Genomic DNA, 17,948 nt, shown 5'->3' on the forward strand with positions numbered 1-17,948 from the left:
GCCTGCACTCTTGTGGGTCACTTCTGTCCAAATCAGAAATTAGTTTGAAAGAGAGAGTCAGGTGTCATCTTTTATCCCACTTCTGGGAATCCTTCAAACTTTTAGCAGGTTCTCTGTGAACAGCAAGATGATTCCTTTAAATTTCAGATCACAAAACTGAGCAGAGGATATTCTTGGGCATTCTGAGGGGTTTTTTTTAAATGTCTTTAATTAGTCTATCTTTAATTATTCCATCTCCAATTGTTCATAGTGTGTTTTATTCTCCCCTTAGAGGCATATATGCTTATCTCTGGTGCAAGGCACTCTTCTATGCTGAATCTGTATAAGTGCATTTCATTAACAAGTGTTTATATAAACCAAAGTGCGCGCTCTCTCTATAACTTTGTTCAGCTAAACTAAGGTGTCAGACACATCACTGCTTTGAGTACACCAAAACTTCCACTGGACGGGGATTGAAATGGGAAAGAATTCTCATTTTCCTTCTGACCTCCTGGGCCTCTGATTTCTTTAGAATACTCTTCCTTCTAAACATGGAGGCATGATGACTCCCTCCAGTGTTTCTTTAGCAAGTTTCATTACAGGATGAGAGACGCTATTTACTTAGGATTTATTGCAAATGATATTTAAAATGAGGTATGATGCATAGAAGTTCGAGTAGTGTTCTCGTGGCCTAGTCACATAACGTAGACTAGTGTTACAGCTTACACCTTCTGATGCTCCAGTGGCTACTATTTAAAAGAAAGCATTAAAAATGCATGGATTTGGGAGCGGGGAAATGAAATAAAATGGGTTTCTAAGGTGGCTTTCGGATCATGAGAAACAAGGCTTGAGAAGTAAAACGAAACTTATTCTGGCAAAAGTGATGTCTGCTCACCTGCAAAGACTGTATTGTTTGTAAGGAGAGGTATTGGCTCAGTAAGTCACAATGAGTTCTGCAGTAACAGCTCTATTAAAAAGGTCTTATATTACATTTGCTTCTATATAATGCACAATGCCTAGATATGAATCAAATCCTTTATGATTGATTGTAGTAGTTATTATTCATAAATGGCTAGGAGTGAGGTATGAGAGCTACTGATAACAGTTGAAGCATTATGATGCGTCTCGTTTCGTATGAATAGCTCCTACGTGGCATAATGGCTCTGCAATGTCCTTTTAGGTCACCAATTCCCAAGCTTTTGCTTGGTTGTCACAGCTACGCCACAGATGGGATAAAGCCCAGAATACTGTTTTGCCAGCATTTGCGATGTTCAGTTCCAGTACTTTTATGGAGTACTTGAGAAATACCCCTCGACTAGTTATTACACCTTTGACTGACAAGTAATGCCTGTTACTGATAACAATGTCTGCTTGATCTGTTTTAGCAAATACAAAGTCAAATGTTTTTTAGAAGTTCATTGTTCTTTCATACATCAAGTATATTTTATAAAGTTTTCTTAAATCTGTTTTTGAGACAAATACAGTATCTTTTGAGCATAGCTGTGCATGTAGATGTGCGTACCTGAGTAATGGTATGATCTTAATGCCCATTTATTTGTAAATTAACTGAAATGAAATATTTCTTACATTTACTTAGCTTGGATAGTCACTGTCTAATCTGAAGAATATGAGTGGATCTGTACCAAGGTTAACTGAGAGTTTTTCAGAATTTCTTTTATGTAAAAGTCTATGCCAGTACTTTTTTCATACCACTTGCAATGAAGCTTTTTCTGGAAATGTTTTGGCTCCAGGATGGAGAGATGCATCCAGCAGTCGTTGCTGGCTCAGTGTTTATGGCTCTCAGTTGGGAGGGAGAGTTCTGAGGCTGAAGCTTTTGAATTAGGCAAAGCAGCAACGAGAGTTTTGTGTTCCATGTCCTGTGTGACCACCGATGGGATATTTAACTCCTTAAAAAAATGAAAAGTGTTGATGTGGATGGTTTTCATATCTAAAATAGACATTTTCTGAGTAGGGCCACATCATAATTTTATATGAGTGAAAGATGTATGTTTACTGCTTAGTTCATTAAAATATAATGAGAAAGTGGATTCAAAATAAATCACCCACGAAACATAAGGTTTTTCTTTTTTTACAAAAAAAACCCTGACATTATAATGTTCCTTGCAATGCTAGCAATTTTTGTGATGTTAAGGTGTTATATTATTCTAACCCAATCTCTTCACCTAACAATGAGTGGTGCTCCTGGAGGACCAGCTGGCACAGGTAAAATGGAAATCACCAAAGATCTGGGCCATGCCCTTTGTGTGATGGGATACGTTTTCAGCTGTTCTGAGCAGACAGATTACAAGGTGTGATGTTCAGTTAAAAAGTATAGAAACTGTTTGTGTTTTTTTTCGTATAAAGTCTGTTGGAAATCTTTGCTTTCAGGAGAAAAATTGAAATATTTCACTTTTGGTTTTAGTCTGTAAGGAATATCTATAAAGGTTTGGTCCACATAGGAGCTTGGGGATGCTTTGATGAATTCAGTCGCATCTCAGAAGTTGTGTCAGTGGTGGCAGTGCAAGTAAAGACTGTGCACGATATGAGTAGAAACAAGAAAAAGAAGCGAGTATTTTAGCACTGCTTCTTTATCGTCCTTCACAGACCAATAAAAATCTTCTTCCAAAATTCTTTTGAAATCCTGTATAAATCAGTGAGGGAGCGGAGGGGTAGCATTAAAATTCCTGTGTATACCTAAATTGAAGTAACTTTCTCTTCAAACATAACAATAAGTGTGGATACGTTCATGGCCCTATAGAAACCCAGTTAAAGCTTTGCTGTTGAAGTCACCCTCTGTGAAATGATTGCATCGTATGGGTTAGAACATTGGTGGGGTTCATTTTTGCAAGAAGTCTTGGGGCGGGAGGGTGGGGTAGGGATCCAGGGTTTCCCAGTGTTTCCGAGATAGGCTTTGCGTTTCCACTGTACCATGTTCTCTTTCCTCTGCTCCCTTTACCTGATACTGTCTCCTGCCCTCTTCAAGCCCACCTCATCCCTATCAGTCCCAGCGCTGTTGTATTGGTTGGCTCAGCAGAATTTATGGAGTTGTGCTCCACACTTCATTTCACCTTCAATGATGGCAGCTGTGTTGTCTAGGAATCTTTGTTCTGTACCAAGTGAGGAACTGACCTATCACCATTATATTTGCCTCAGACAAGCAACCATCAGAATTTTATGTTCTCTGTCTCCTGTTCTTTGCGTTTATTCTACATATTTAAAAGTTGATTCCTGTGACACACGTACTTCAACCACACGCTCTTTGCCCTAACCGTCCAATTCTTTCCTTCCAAATTCAGTGTTGACTAGTGGAGCCACGGTTCACCAGAAGCTGATGCCTACCAGTGAAATGGCACTATATGTTTGCTGAGCCCTCATAAGCTTTCCTAGGAATTGATTCGTGCCGCTGTGGGAGATGGGGTCCAAGGCCAGATGGACCTTTGTAATCTGGCCCAAGATGACTGGCTTTATATTATGCAGTTGCTTACATCTAACCTCACTGTAGCATTTTCATAAGTATGTATAATCTTATTATTGTTAAGACAGATTTTTATTCCTTGGTGAAAACAGTACATTGAAATCAACAGCTGGAATATTTACTACTGCGAACCCAGGATATGCAGGTTGGACAGAACTACCTGAAAATCTCAAAGCGCTTTTCGGGTGAGTAGACGATAGGTTAGTGTTTTGAGTACAGCACACCTGTCACCTAATGCCACTAGCCTTGGTTCACAGTAAAGGGCAATTTGTGTTTGCTTCAGAGTTTCTATGAAAAGATTCAGTATTCATGTTGTTTCTGCCTATACAATATAATGACAAGAGAATTAAATGTATATCTTGCTTTTGTTTTCTTTGTGTCTACATATAATTTGTAAAGGTACCTGTGAATACATGGAATGTGTCTATGCATGTGCAAGAATATTGATTATCTTGTGACTGGAATAGATAGGAATCCTCACAGCTAGGTTAACCTAGTAAATTAACCATCTATTTAAGCGTGAAGCTGTCACATTATTTCATAGGCGTAGGCATGCATGGCTATTTCATAACTCTCAATTGAAAATGAAGCCCTACTCTTATCTAATAAGTTATTGGATATGTGATTGATGAGAAGCTGTGAAAAATATAATGCACTGCAAATAACTTCAGGTGCTTTTGGACACTGTAGGACAGCCCACTATCTTTTTCTTAAAGTACATATTTATGCTTTGCATCTTAACACCAGTCTTTCAAGGAACAAAGTTCTGAATTTAAAAAGTGCAAAGTCTGACTGTATTTTGCATGCTGCACTCAAAAAGTTCATATCAAAATCATGTTCCGAGAGTAAATTAACCTCCATAGGAAGCTGCTGCTGCCTGATGGGCAGTAAAATGGTGCCCATTTATTCCAGTTGGAGCTGCACTTAGAACTATTTGGTAATGTTCGTTGACTTAAAAGATGCAGAGACTGCTTTAAAAATGTCATCTGAATTCTTTACTCTTGCAGTAACAGTTTTTGCTGGTTTCCACTGACTTGAGAAAAAATGATTCTGTGATTTTATTTCTCAACATACTGAGGTTCAATGGGGCAAGCTGCAGGGCATTGTCAGGCTGTCTGGGGAAGCAGAAGTACAGACTTGGGAGTACAAATCTGGGAGTAAAAGTACAGGGATGTGCTTTTCTGAGCAGTAAATCCCTCTGGCTGAATTCTAGGATAGAAGTTTATGGCAGAATTCGGCCTCATGGTTTTGCTTCTGTGAGCAAACTGAAACAAAACACTACTTTCTTCCATAAGGATTTTTTTAAAAAGCAAGGTTTTGGTATTTTTCTTATTTCTGCTTTAGCCAAGGAATTTCTAACACCACACTCCTTCACGTTTTCACTGCGGAAAGACACAAGTCTTTTAAATTAGAAAGCCGTTTGCTCAGGCACACCTCATCCTCTTGGCAATCAGACACCCTGCCTCAGATGGCAGGGCTGGGCAGCAGTAGCTATTAGCTCTCTTGTTCTTTGAGCCTAAAATACAATCACTTGTGGCAAGCAGTAAGTGCCACAAGTGCTCTTTACAAGAAGAACATTAGGATTTTAATTCATGTAAAACTCTCTGCAAAGAGTGCTGAAGGTTTCCATTAGTTCTGCCTTTACCCCACACATGATGGGGCAAAGCAGTCAGGAAAGCACTATTCCAAACAACAGGGTGCTTATTTTGGCAATGTTCTTTATTCCTTTGCTGGGGAGAAGTCTTCCTGATCCAAATGATCTTTAGTTAAAGACGGTGTCTGAAATCTTGGGGGAATCACTGGATCCTTCCACACCTGTGCCAGGAGCAGCAACACGGACGTAGCTGTAACTGGATTTCTGAAGGACTCAGCTGGCATGTAGCTTTGCTAGGGCACTCAGATTAAGACCAGTTATAATTAGTTGGATCTTGGCAGTGTTGGAGGGAGACAGTGGAAGATGTATCCCTTCTTCCCCTCACTTTTCTCTAATGTTTGACAACCTACCCTGATGCTTTAATAAAGCCTTCTCATTAATTACCACCTGAGAACTCTTCCAGGCAAAAGCAGGATTGTGTTGTATGAAGGAAATGATGTTTGGGCAGCCCCTGGCTTCAGAGCCTCACTCAAGAGAGTACAGAGTTGTGAGGACACCAGCCACCCTCGCGCTGTGTGTCTGTGTGGTGTAGCTGCCTCCTTTCGACCTTTGGACAGTCTTCTTCCTCAGATCGGCTGGCTGCAGTATTTGACAGGAGACCAGGAGGGATCAGTCTCTATTGCTACTAGATGTTTCTTCTAACAGTAGACTACCAGAGGATGGAAAATGTCTGCAGTTTTTTTCCCCTCTGGGGAGAAAAAAAGAGTAGGGAGTATGAAATAATATTAATTAGCAATCATTTCACTCAAGCATATAGACTGTTAAATAATGGAATTATTGCTTCATTTTGTGATGCTTTTTGTTAAGGTTTTCTTTGTTTTTGTTAGGGTTTTTTGAAATTTCAGCAGAGAAATTTGAAATTTGCTGCAGAGAGCTAGAGTGTTATCTTTACCTCTTGGCTGTCGCATAAAATGAAAGCCTTTGGAATTAAAGCATGATCTGCTGCATATGAGACTCAGGAATTCAGCTCAGTAGTTGATGTCTGTAATAGCTCTTACCTGTTGTACAAGGCACAGGAAAGGTGGGGAGAAACTGGTAACGCATTAACTCCTCATATAGTTACTAATAAAATCTCAGGAGGGAGAGGATATATTAAATACTACTAGCATAATATTATTTCTCATGCAAGCAATTATTCTGGTTGCCAGTAGGGTATGGGTTGTAGTAGGCAGAAGAGCGTATCATTTTTTTGTGATGGACTATAATGCATATGGCAGCATATAGCGTATGTTTGGGCATATGAAGAAAGTTTTTTACGGAATAGTTTACTTCAAATTCTTTTATAGAGGGTTGCTTACTCTTTTTCTAGATTATATGTTATTGACTCCTGTCAGAGATGAACTGATGGACTAAAACACTAGTCTAAATTTTGTCAAGCTCTGATGTGAGTGGGAACAAAAGAAATCTTTGCATTTGCCGGTAGTAAGAAAAGTGCTCCACGAGAACCGTATTTATAACTGACCTGAAGACAAAATCCAAGATCTCTTCTCTGCTATTACATAATTTAAATAGTGATTTAATGAGGAACTTAAGTCCTTGCATTATCTCCTTGTACTACTTCTTGTTGAGCATTTTTCTCATTTATATCATTAAAATGACTATGTTTTTGTTTTAAAAGTTTGAACTGAAAGCTGAATGTAAAAACAAACAAATTAGACCTCCAAAGGAAAAAAATAAAGAGTATTAAAATCCTCCAAAAATTAACATCCTTTTAAAAATGGCAAATAAAAATGATGGCTATTTTAGCAATGGCAGGGTGTTGCACTTCCAGACCTTGTACAGCTGCTGGCAATGTCTTTCAGTCATTCATGGCAAATGACACCTCTACAGACTGTGTCTGCACTAAGTTTCTGTAGTACCTGTCTTGCTAGCCCTGCACTTCTCAGCTGCCTCCTTTCTATACACCAATGTTACTGAATACTGACAATCAACAGAGCCTAATTAGCTGTTTTTACTTTGAAGTAAGGTCCTTGTTAGCTTTGACTGACACTCTTAATTGTAACTCTCTTGAGCTCTATTTTAAAAATGTTTGCATACATCAGTCACTTGATTTAAGTGACTTGTTCTTACCATGCTTAAATACTAATCTGTGTATTTGGATTATGGGGTTTGTTTTCTTCCTTAGAGACTGTACCATGGTTGTCCCTGACATTGAACTGATCTGTGAAGTTACATTGGTTGCTGAAGGGTTTACTGATACGCACTTGTTAGCCAGGAAGTTTATTACCTTGTATACTCTCTGGAGGGATCTGGTTTCTAAGCAGGTGAGGGTCTTTTGGGGCTCTTGGTCTTGATACACGGTAATTAACATGTATTCACTTGGAAATTGTACAGCTGGACATCGTATAATAATTTTTTTATATAAATAGTCTTATTTTTTATTTTTAAGACACCTTAAGTCCACACTCATTATGTCATCATGCATGAGTTCAGAAGAAAGTGCCCTTTTCTCTGATCTTGGGACACTTCAACGCATTAATTTTGCAATAAACAATTCTACAACACTACTTAGTACCTGGGATGGCCAAACTAAATTGTGGTGTTGCATGGTATCTATCTTAGAAATAATGCTATTTGTTAGAGAGAAGAAAAACCTTAAAGCTCGGTAGGAGTTATTACGAATCATAAATAATGTGTTCCATTTGGATGAATGTTTATATAAACATTACCCAGTAGATATAGTACAGCTTAGTTTGAAAAATGGAAATATATCATTGCTGAATAAGTCAATTATTCTACTAGGAAGAATCCATATTCAAAATATTATCTTTAAAAACTATACTTTTTAAGGCTGAGAAGATGTATCATTTCTTCCCTGTAGGTAGACTACTGTAAAGATGCATAGCTTCCTTTTAAACAACCCACTAGCCAGCAGACCAAACAAGAATTTGCAAAAATCTTAACCTAAATCTAAAGAAAGCTTCTAAAACCTAGGATATTCATAAACTTTCTGCTTTCATAACCAGCTCCGTGTTTAACTTGTTTGCCTAGGTATATTATTTTGTAAAACGTGGAGAATCATTTTCATTGCTGATACTCAGCATCTTTGGTATTTCAGAAAGAAAAGTTGTTTTCCTTGCTGATGATGAAGTGTCTGGAAGTTGTAAGTTGCTTTTTATTTTTTCTTATCTATATAGTGTATTTTGTATACTTGATTCATAGTTATCTTCCATGGTAGTGACATCTAGGTTCTTAAGAACTATGTATCATTACATTGTGATTCTGCTAGCAGTTGTTCCCCCCCCCCTTTTACTTAATAATACAAATTGGGCTGTATTTGTGTTGAAGTCAAAGACTACAGTTTATGTTCACATACATACTGGTAGCTAGCTTGGGTACTGACAGCAGGGCAGCTGCAAGCGCAGGCAGATTTTTGAAATCGAGAGAGAGGTAGTGTGTCCATTAAGGAAACTGTAGACCACCGTGACTGGTGTGATTTATGCTAATATGAATAGATGGTGGCTCTGTAGCCTTTGGCTGCAGCCACACAGAGCTCAGAGAAGGTGATCATCCAAATATCTACCCAGCTACTTTTTCAGTGGCTTTTGCAGCTTGCACTGAGCTCTATGTTGCCATGGTCTCACTGTTAGTTGTACCAGAAATAACCATCTGAGATCTCTGTGTGAACTGCAAGAACACCTTTAGGTGAAGTGTAGGCATAGCCTTAGAGAGCCACAAGTTCACGGTAAACACTTTGAGCCATTGTAAAATTAGCTATTACTTAAACTAGCATAACACTAAATTCAGTAAAGGGTATTCCCTTCAATCATATAAGGTGCTGTTATTCGAACTATCTGCATGTTCCCAAATGTGCTCCCAAATACTTCAGACTCGTTCTCTTTCTACTTCTGTAGTATTTAGGAGAGTGAAAGAGGTCAATGTTACATAGCCCTGGAAAAAGGAGGAAAAGGGATTGAAAAGCATTTGTGTGATGAAAAAGAAATAGTTGCACCTTCTACATCAGATATCTGCCTTCCCATTATAAGGACTTAGGGGAGGATATAGGCTTCATCTATGTCCTTCCATTCTCAGATTTTTCTAGGTTTTTCCTCTAGGTTGAATACTACCTGTCGCTCTTTAGCTTTAGTGATAAAGCTGATTTCCAAAGATGCTGCTAATCTACCCAAACTTCTCATTTGGGAACAGAAAGGTATTGCTAACATCAGGTCAAATTAGTAGAAGTTTGGCAGCAATTTTTTTTGCTTGCCTTGATTAATCATGGAGACATAGTTGTGCTGAATACAAAGACTTGAAAGCATTGTAGAAGAGGTAGGAGGATTTACTTAAATGCAAGATGTGGGTGTTGGTGCTGAGAATAACTAGAAAGGCCATCTCCCCAGGAAAACTTAGTCTTTGCTGATTGAGGTCTCCTCTTGATAATTCCTTCCCCACAACCTACCCTTGTGATGGAAAAGTAAAAGATTTAGAAGTGAGCAGAACCTAAGGAGTAAGGAGCTATTGAACTTTTTGGAGTGCACTCTGACTTCTCAAACTTAAGCCTGTTAAATTCTCAGCCTGAGAGAAGAGGGAACAGGCATGTTACATCCTTCTCCCGTGCTGGATGAACGACACGTGGCCTGCTGCTGAAACCTGTTTCCTCAGAAGAGTCAGCATTTTATGTTTGCAAATAGTATCTACTGCTGTTTGAGACTGTTACCAGAAGAAAAAGGCCAAAATGGGTCCAAACATTCATTCATAAAATCAACCACATTGATTATTCTCACGGTATCCTCCTGGACTTTTTATCTTCTGTACAAATTTTGTTATATAGCGATAGGGAGAAAAATGGTGGAATATTAAAAACTAACTAGCTGTACACATTTCGCCCTTGTACGCTTTTGTTTTACTACACTTTCAACACTGACCTAAAAGCATTGCAAGACCACAACGTAAATAGCGAATAAAAAGATGTCATTTTGCTCTGTGTAAACCAAAGTTGTTGTTCTTAAACATTACCATTTAGTTTAATTTCCTATGCTAACATGACTAGTTAAGGCATTTTCATAGAACCACTGTGACTGGGGATTTCATGCTATCAAGTCAGTTTTGGTAGTTGCTGGCTCACTGAAATGAACGAGAACAGACCTGAGGATCAGGTAAAATCTTCATTTAAAAGCATGCAAGAGAAGGAACTGCTTCTGGTGTTTTGTCTTTGAATAAAAACAGAACCCTAAAAAGAGAAAGATTTTTACACTCTGACAGTATGTGTTTACCAGCCTTTTTCAGGTACCTATGCGAGCCTTAAGAGACTACAGTTTGCCTAAAATAGTGACAGATGATATCCCAGTTGTCATGGGCCTGATCAGTGATCTGTTTCCAACTCTGGATGCTCTGAGGAAGAGGGACCTGCAATTTGAACAGATGGTTAAACAGTCTCCCCTAGTGCTTCGCTTGCAGCCTGAAGAGAGCTTTATTCTCAAAGTAAAAGAATTCATTGCTTCTAATTGCTCCCTTTAAGAGTTTCAATCAAAATAATTGCAAATGAGTTGTGTACTGATTCAGTACAGTATAGTACTGATAAGGCATCCTCAAAGTCTCAGTAGTTTGAAGGCATTTTATCATGGCAATAATTTCAAAGGCGTTTTATCATGGCAGTAATGTGGCTCAGTAGAATGAATATACCCATGAGGAAAGGTATCCTGTTTAAAAAAAAAAAATTATCTTCCTTGACAAATACATTTCTTAGTGTACAGTATGAAGCCTTGGTACTCGGTAGCATAGTAATTACTAGTGATTATTCATAGGGAAGAAGAAGGAGTAAGGGAGCAAACACATTATAAAAATAGGAAGGAATAGATTTTTAATGTGCCTGGTTATGTATGCTTTTTTGCTTTCTGGTATTTCTGTATAATGCATACTGAATGTGCTAAACACATAAAAACATGCATGTGTGGATGAACGCACACTTATGAAGATTAGTTTTCTATAAGCTAAAATTGGACGCTAATTTTAGTTTGAATTATAGAGAAGGTGAAAAAGTGAAACGTAGAGCTATTGGAACATTGGTTGGTATATGAAGCAAATAAAAAGTGTGCTTATTTGGGCTACTATGAAAGTGTATTGCCATCTTCCTTCAGAGGACATCCACATCTGCTGTTTGAGGTAGTATACTGCTTTCCTTTATTAAGCTTTATTGGAAATTGAAATAACTGGTTAAATGTGGCTGTTTCCAGGACTTTTAAAGGACTTTCTGCTCTGTCTTGTTCCTTTATCCTGACAAAAGAGTGAAAGACAATAAGCTATACCTTGCAGGAATATCAGCTGTCCAATCAGCCTTCTGTAGAGCATTTTGATTCCCGTTAACTGAGTGAATCAGAAGACGACCACTGAGGAACATGAACTCATTCTTATTAGAGTGTAGAAAGTCAATGTGAATGTTCTTCATTAAGACACAAATCCATAAGGAGCTGAGTTCCTTCCGTTCTGCTGCTCACAGAGCTATTTCTTTGAAAGAAATGTATTTCTTTAGTGTTCCTTGTACTGTATATATTAGTGAACTGATTTTGTATTTTACCAAATTATGACTGCACAACTGTTCTAATTATAGAGTTTACTCTTGCTAAAGTCATCCTGGCATGGCAAAAAAATGTGATAACCCTTCTATACCCCTGGGTTGGCACAATCCAACTGGAGCATATGGCCGGCAGAATGATAAGACTTATTATCGCTTCTTAAGGTAACTGCATTTGTTAAAATAAGCCAATTCTCTTTGAGTTTCTGGGAGACAAATAATGTTGCTTGATGCAACATGAAGTCAGCTGAAGCAAGTCAGCTGAAAAGTTTTGTGAATACCTGCGTCTCTGTAGTAAGGGAACAACAGGAGAGCAAGTGTGCTCACTATGTGTCCCTTCTGTGTGGTAGGTTGTTCAGCTGGAGGAGCTGCTGGCAGTGTGTCACTCTGTGTTTGCTGCTGGAAATGCAGGGACCAGAAAAAGTAAGGTGCCTACCAACATAGTGTGTATTCTGTCTTGCATTGGAAAGAAATTGCCCTGGTTCTCACCAAAAACAGTGTGTGTGGTATGTTACCTTTAATTTGCAGTATAATTGCATACTGTTCAGGCCATCCAATCAGGCACATCACGTGCACTTCCAGACCTCAAATGTTACAAGCGAATTCTGATTTTATATGTTGTTTGCATGTACCAAGGTGAGATTAATGCACCGAATAATCAACGTTCTATTTGACAGATAGACTGAATGAGACTTTTTTCTGGAAGGCAAAGCAGGATGGTTTAATCAGGCTTCTAGACAGAAACAGTGGAATATACTGCCAAACAATACATACGTATTTTTAATAGACAATGATTTTCCAGTTTGGCTACTAAGCGTTGGCAGCGTGTGGCTTTTCTTCACGTTCAACCTTTTCTATCAGAGAAGGTAGACTAGAGAGTGCAGCTAGGTCAGAATGAGATTCTTCCTCGTGGTTCCCATAGACTTAATGGAAATCTGTGGCTAAAGTAGCAGGGAGGCATGAGTGAATAAAGATGAACAGTTGGCTGAGGGTGAGGGTCTGCAGTCTGAGACCCAGCTCAGAAAGAAAGCCAAAAGACTGTATCAAGATCATGTCCCTAACATGCATGCTGTCCCTGCTCTTTAGGTTCCGAAAATTCTGCATCACACGTACTTGAACATGAAATAAAAGGCTGTTTGGAATGACCTTAACCCAAAAGCTCTGATAACTGATGAAGGGTTTGATTTTATACATCACTCAAGCCAAGAATGGAAAGATGGCAAGTAGTGCAGATGTTCTTCTAACTAAGATCTGTTCCTGGAGATATATTTTTCTGTCAGAAATAGACAGTGCCAGAACTTGGAGAAGGTGTTTTGCTGTGTTTTGCAATAAGATGTGGGTACAGAGTACTGATGGTTACGGAAAGACTAGAGGCAGAACAGGGTGCTAGAAGATAGAAAGGTGCTAGCCTGAGTAGCGCCGATTCAGCTGCCTTTGAGTCGGGAAGAGTTTTTTCCATGGAACCATGAAACCTCCCATTTCTCACTCATATCATTAAGACTAATGACAAACTCCCACACAGCTAAAAGAGAGATAGGTCATTATAAAATAAAATGCGATTATTTTGCTCTGTCAAAAGTTAACTGAAAATACTTATGATTTTAATTTGAATAACCATCTAATAAGCAAGCAAAAGACAAACATGGTTTTAAATATACAACAAAAGCTGTTTCTTGTTTCAGTGATGCAGTAAGACTTCTGAAGTTTTAATTGCTGTAGAGTATATTACTTAAGCGCTAAAGTGATGGGACTTTACTGAAATATCATTTAAAATTCTCTTGTCATTTCTTCTAAGAAAGCAAGCTAATATTACCCAAGATGGGTCAAAATAGTTAGTTTTAGATGATGATAGAGATCCTGTGTGCATTGAGTCACTCAACACTGTTACGGACGATAATAAGCGAAGTAAGTAGGAAGCCTACAGGCTTCCCCTCTACCAATTTTCACATTTCCACCCTACTTTCTTTTTTTTTTGTTTGTAAGTTTTTTTTTATGAGAGTTCTTTTTTTCTCTCATTCCTTCCATTTCTTTAGTTTTCATTATTGCAAAATAATATTTTGATATCTGAGTAACACATTATCTCTTGCCTGTTTTATACCACAGCAAAGCTTGAAGTCATTTTGCATATACTGTAAGGGTGATTGTGCCTCCTAGTGTACAAGTTGATGTAATTCAAGATTTCAATCATAAGATTATTGAAGCTAGCATTTTGAATTACTTTCAGTCAATCAGACGTAAGATTCCCTGAATTAAGTCTTTATATTACTGCAGCAAGGAAGACTAGTATTGGGGAATCTAAATATAAGGCAGTTTGAAAACTAGTAGTAATACCCAAACTTCTTATTCTTAACCTTTTAATTGTACAGTTAACTTCAGTTATACAAATAAACCAGTTTTGTTGGCTGTCTGAAATGCTGTAACATAATGAAATTCAAATCTAAAATCTGAATGTAACTTCAGAAAGATTATTGTAGTTTAGCCCTTACTGTTAAGCTTTCCTCTTTTAAGCACTTCCACCGATCAAATGCAGTAACATGTTCTCAGGCTACTCGGAAAGGTGCCTGTGGAGGGGCTATGCACATAGTCCAACCTGAGCTAATGAAGAGAAGAAGGCTTTTCTAAGGGACATTCAGAGCACCTATATTTAGGATCCTGCTCCGAATTGTTCTGTATTTCTTTCCCTTTTCTCTGAGAAAAACTTAGCATACCCTGACTAAAATTTGCCTTCAGGAATACCCCTGTTGGTGATGCAGGCTAGTCTTTTCAATGAATTAAACTGAAAAAAATCTCACAAGATCAAATACAACTTCATAATTTTGTCCTTCCCTGTGTTTTTGAAGTAAAAACTATAACAGAGTTCATGTTCAGCTAAATTCAAGGAAGTGTGTGTGTCTGTGTTCACGCAGTGTTGCAGATAATCTTCATTCCTTTGTGGGCCACAGTAAACACAGGCTTTCTCTGAATTGTATTCCAACTAGAGTATGTATCTTAATTTGCTCCTGAGCAGTGCTTTACTGATGGTTTCTAGGTTCTGACTCTCACTGAATGAAGGTGTGCCTGTGACTCCATCAGTGCGGCTGCTGTTTGAGGTACACTGTTTTAAAAACTGCTACTCCAGCTACAGTGTCCAGAGCCTGTATTCGCTCTCTGAACGTCCAGGACCTCGGGTGGAATCCATGAGTATTTAACAATATTAATTAACATTTTTAAGAAGCATCTTGAAGATTAATTTGTTTAATGGCAGTAGACTCCATTATTTATAATAATTTCTCCTTCTAGTTTTTACTGTGGTAATAGTGGGATGATTTAGTTGATGGTTCTGTACGTTGTCAAATACACAATTTGGAAGATTACAGTATCAGTTAAGTGTTTTATATTTGCCTCTTATCCAGACTGCTCAGACAGGGCAGTAGTGAACTGACTGTCCATTCTTTATAATGCAAATTTGGCAGCAGCAAAACCAATATCTTAAGCAGTGAAGTGAATAGTTTGGCGAGTGTTATCCTTCAGTGTTGCCATCTATTTATAACTAACTTATCTCTGATACTGTTAAGGACATGGGAGTTTATGAATGGCCTGTGTTTCTATTTCTTTTCTATGGTAGTATAAAAATAGGGAATTTGGTCAAAGTGCAACATGTGATTTTTGAAGCAGGCTAAGGTGATCTTTTCCTTTTGTATTCGTTGAGCTGATCCAAAACAGTTCTTACAAATTTGTCTAAAAAGTTAATCTTTTTAACATTTGTCAATCAGTGTTTTTATTTCCAAGCAGCATTGCTGATGTTTGATATCAAAATTCAATTTTTTCAGCACTCCAATATGCCATCAGCATTTCAGTCACTTCTAGCTATCTATGTTAGAGTAGAATGGTGTTGGAATAAGCTAAGTTGAAAGCCTTCAGTGCAAACATTTCCCAGAGAAATCTTGTCAGAAGGAGAACTTAATTAAACAGCTTGAGGCTGTACAAGCTGCCCAGCTGGGGAGATGAGGATCAGAGAGGGCTGATGTGGACAGAGAGAGGCAATATGATCTCTCAGAGCAAATAAACAAAACAAACAGTAGGCAACTGTCCAAACAGAATAGCTGTGATCGAGTAAATAAACATTTTAAACAGCATTTAACTAATACTATGTGAACACAAACAGAGGATAAAATTGTCCAATGCTTAAGAATATAGATACACGTGTCTATTCTAACCTTAAGCATTTATTATTGTTACCGTAATGATAAGGAGTTGTAGATCTTGGTTGTGATAGGAACTAGCAGATGAAGAAGGTTTTTGTTACAGTTGTCTTCAGTTAAATACAGTCATATTTTTCAGGTAAAAGTCTGTATAATTCAAATAATGTTGAACTTGGGTGTTCCTAGTCCTGAATTTTGTGTACCGCTTGCACATTGGTGTTTTAAATAGCCTATTCTAGAAGAACACAAAGTAAATCTAGGATCCTCGCTGCAACCTGCTTCCTGGTGGCTCAGCAAGCTGTACTGTAAGCAGAAGCAAACTATCACGGAGGACCTTTCTCCTGCCCTCCCTAGAAAAAAAGATGCAGTCAAAGAAAGGGAACGTAGCCATATGCCAGTGTACTTGGCTGACATAATAGCTCTTAAGAATACAGCAACATAATGACCTTTATATGAACAAATAAAAATGTTGCAAGATTAGCAGCACTTAAGTGTGGTTTACAAATACTACTGCACTGGGTGTGCATTGCACCGAAGGCAGTTACAAGCAGTTCTCTAAAGTCAACAAAACCAATCTGTTTCCCAGAGCCAGAGGGAATGAATTTTTTCTTTTCTTCTGCCTCCAAAAACTTGGATGCTTTCCAGTTTGTTTTGTGGGTATGTTGCCTGCTGGATAGAAACAAGGAGATATGAATCAGAAAAGGCTAACTTGACTATTCTCTTTGATAAATATATGCCTCTTTACTTAGAATAAGCCTTAAAACTGTTACTCCAATTCCTGAGAATAGTATAGTGCAGGTATGTATTAGGATTAGAACTGTTTATATTTTAGGAAACTATTTCTGAAACACCGACTGAGCATGTGACCCTACACAAGAGAAGAAACTTAAAATTGCTGTCACTCTATCAGGTATGAGATTAAATTTAGTGAATATATCAAACCTGGACACATTCAGGGATTCAGAGGTGTCCTATCACAGAGGTCCACTTGCAGCAAGAAGAATGGTGTTTACGGCTCTGGGCATAATCCCATGACTTCTGAGTTCTTGTCTTGCTTCAGTTATTATTTCTCATAGCTCAGGACCAGCCATTTAATCTCTATAGAAGCATTTTGCCTCTAGAATGAAATACTGACTAAACTCGTTAGTGTTAGTTAATCTCATACTCTGATAATGATACCATAAATTATTAAACATTATCAAAGAATGGAGCTGAGCTCTGTTTTTCATACCTAAACAATCTGATACTGCACACCTTTATGTTGGCATTTTAATTTCACTTAATATGCCTAGTCATTCTAAATGGTTCTGAGTGTTTGCCTTACCACTAAATAAGTGAATATGAGAGGGGAAAAATAACTGAGTTGTGTGTTAAGAATTTGGCCATAACGTACATGCCTGAACTGTGTCGTCTTCTTCATATACCTCACTTTAAATACTGTGGGGTGGAGGCATTTTTGTAGAATTGCATTTTATTGTAATGTCTATCTGTGCTTCCGACCTCCTGAGAGGAGCTCCTAGACAATAAGGAACACAGCGAGGAGTTGCAGTCTCACTGTGTATATTTAAATAGCTGCTTGAGGTCGCTGTCACCTTCTCAGGGAGTAGGACTCACAGGTCACTCTCTCTTTGCTTATTTATTCATGGGAGACACTCTGTTCTCTGTTGAATTGTTTGCTGACCCCTGAAAATGTACCTCTGGAGCTCTGTGAGATGTATTTTGTCTTTGCTTGTGTTTGGACATTTGGTGGGGCTTTTTCTCAAGATAAGGCAAGTTAGAGGAAATGGCCACGTTATCTCACTGAGCTTGAAAACCATATATTGAAAAACATATTTGTATATAGATCATTATATATATTTTTATATACAAAAGTAGAGATGGCTAAATGCAGGTTCCACCCACTAATGTTGATAGGGGCTGCAGAGCAGTTGCCCACGCATCTGATTTGTGGGCCTGTAGTACTGTGTGCTTTAGCTCACTTACAGATGAACTCTGATAGCTAGCTCGACTGGAAGGAGCAGACTGCCTACAGTGCAAGGCTCTGTTCTGTGCACACTAATTCGTCATGCATGGAGAAGCCATGTTTACTTTGGAAAGTGTTACCAGTTGTACCTTTTTATCTATCCTAAGTCCCTGGCTAAGCAACAG

The 17,948-nt window shown here is 38.2% G+C and overlaps 1 protein-coding gene across 1 annotated transcript in view; it reads left to right on the top strand.

Moving 5' to 3' along the window:
- The window catches only part of DNAH11 (dynein axonemal heavy chain 11), a 143,479-nt gene that overhangs the window by 40,154 nt on the left and 85,377 nt on the right, over nucleotides 1-17,948 (top strand). The window contains 19 exon segments of the mRNA XM_068932635.1: nucleotides 37-42; nucleotides 1,160-1,220; nucleotides 1,223-1,269; nucleotides 1,271-1,320; nucleotides 2,132-2,288; nucleotides 2,402-2,544; nucleotides 3,523-3,639; nucleotides 7,234-7,372; nucleotides 10,116-10,176; nucleotides 10,179-10,204; nucleotides 10,335-10,529; nucleotides 11,970-12,047; nucleotides 12,706-12,853; nucleotides 13,354-13,528; nucleotides 14,648-14,714; nucleotides 14,716-14,795; nucleotides 16,458-16,540; nucleotides 16,543-16,598; nucleotides 17,450-17,569. Coding sequence (XP_068788736.1) covers nucleotides 37-42; nucleotides 1,160-1,220; nucleotides 1,223-1,269; nucleotides 1,271-1,320; nucleotides 2,132-2,288; nucleotides 2,402-2,544; nucleotides 3,523-3,639; nucleotides 7,234-7,372; nucleotides 10,116-10,176; nucleotides 10,179-10,204; nucleotides 10,335-10,529; nucleotides 11,970-12,047; nucleotides 12,706-12,853; nucleotides 13,354-13,528; nucleotides 14,648-14,714; nucleotides 14,716-14,795; nucleotides 16,458-16,540; nucleotides 16,543-16,598; nucleotides 17,450-17,569 — 1,809 coding nt within the window.

The sequence above is a fragment of the Struthio camelus genome, chromosome 2, assembly GCF_040807025.1.
Source record: "Struthio camelus isolate bStrCam1 chromosome 2, bStrCam1.hap1, whole genome shotgun sequence".
NCBI classification, from domain to species: domain Eukaryota; kingdom Metazoa; phylum Chordata; class Aves; order Struthioniformes; family Struthionidae; genus Struthio; species Struthio camelus.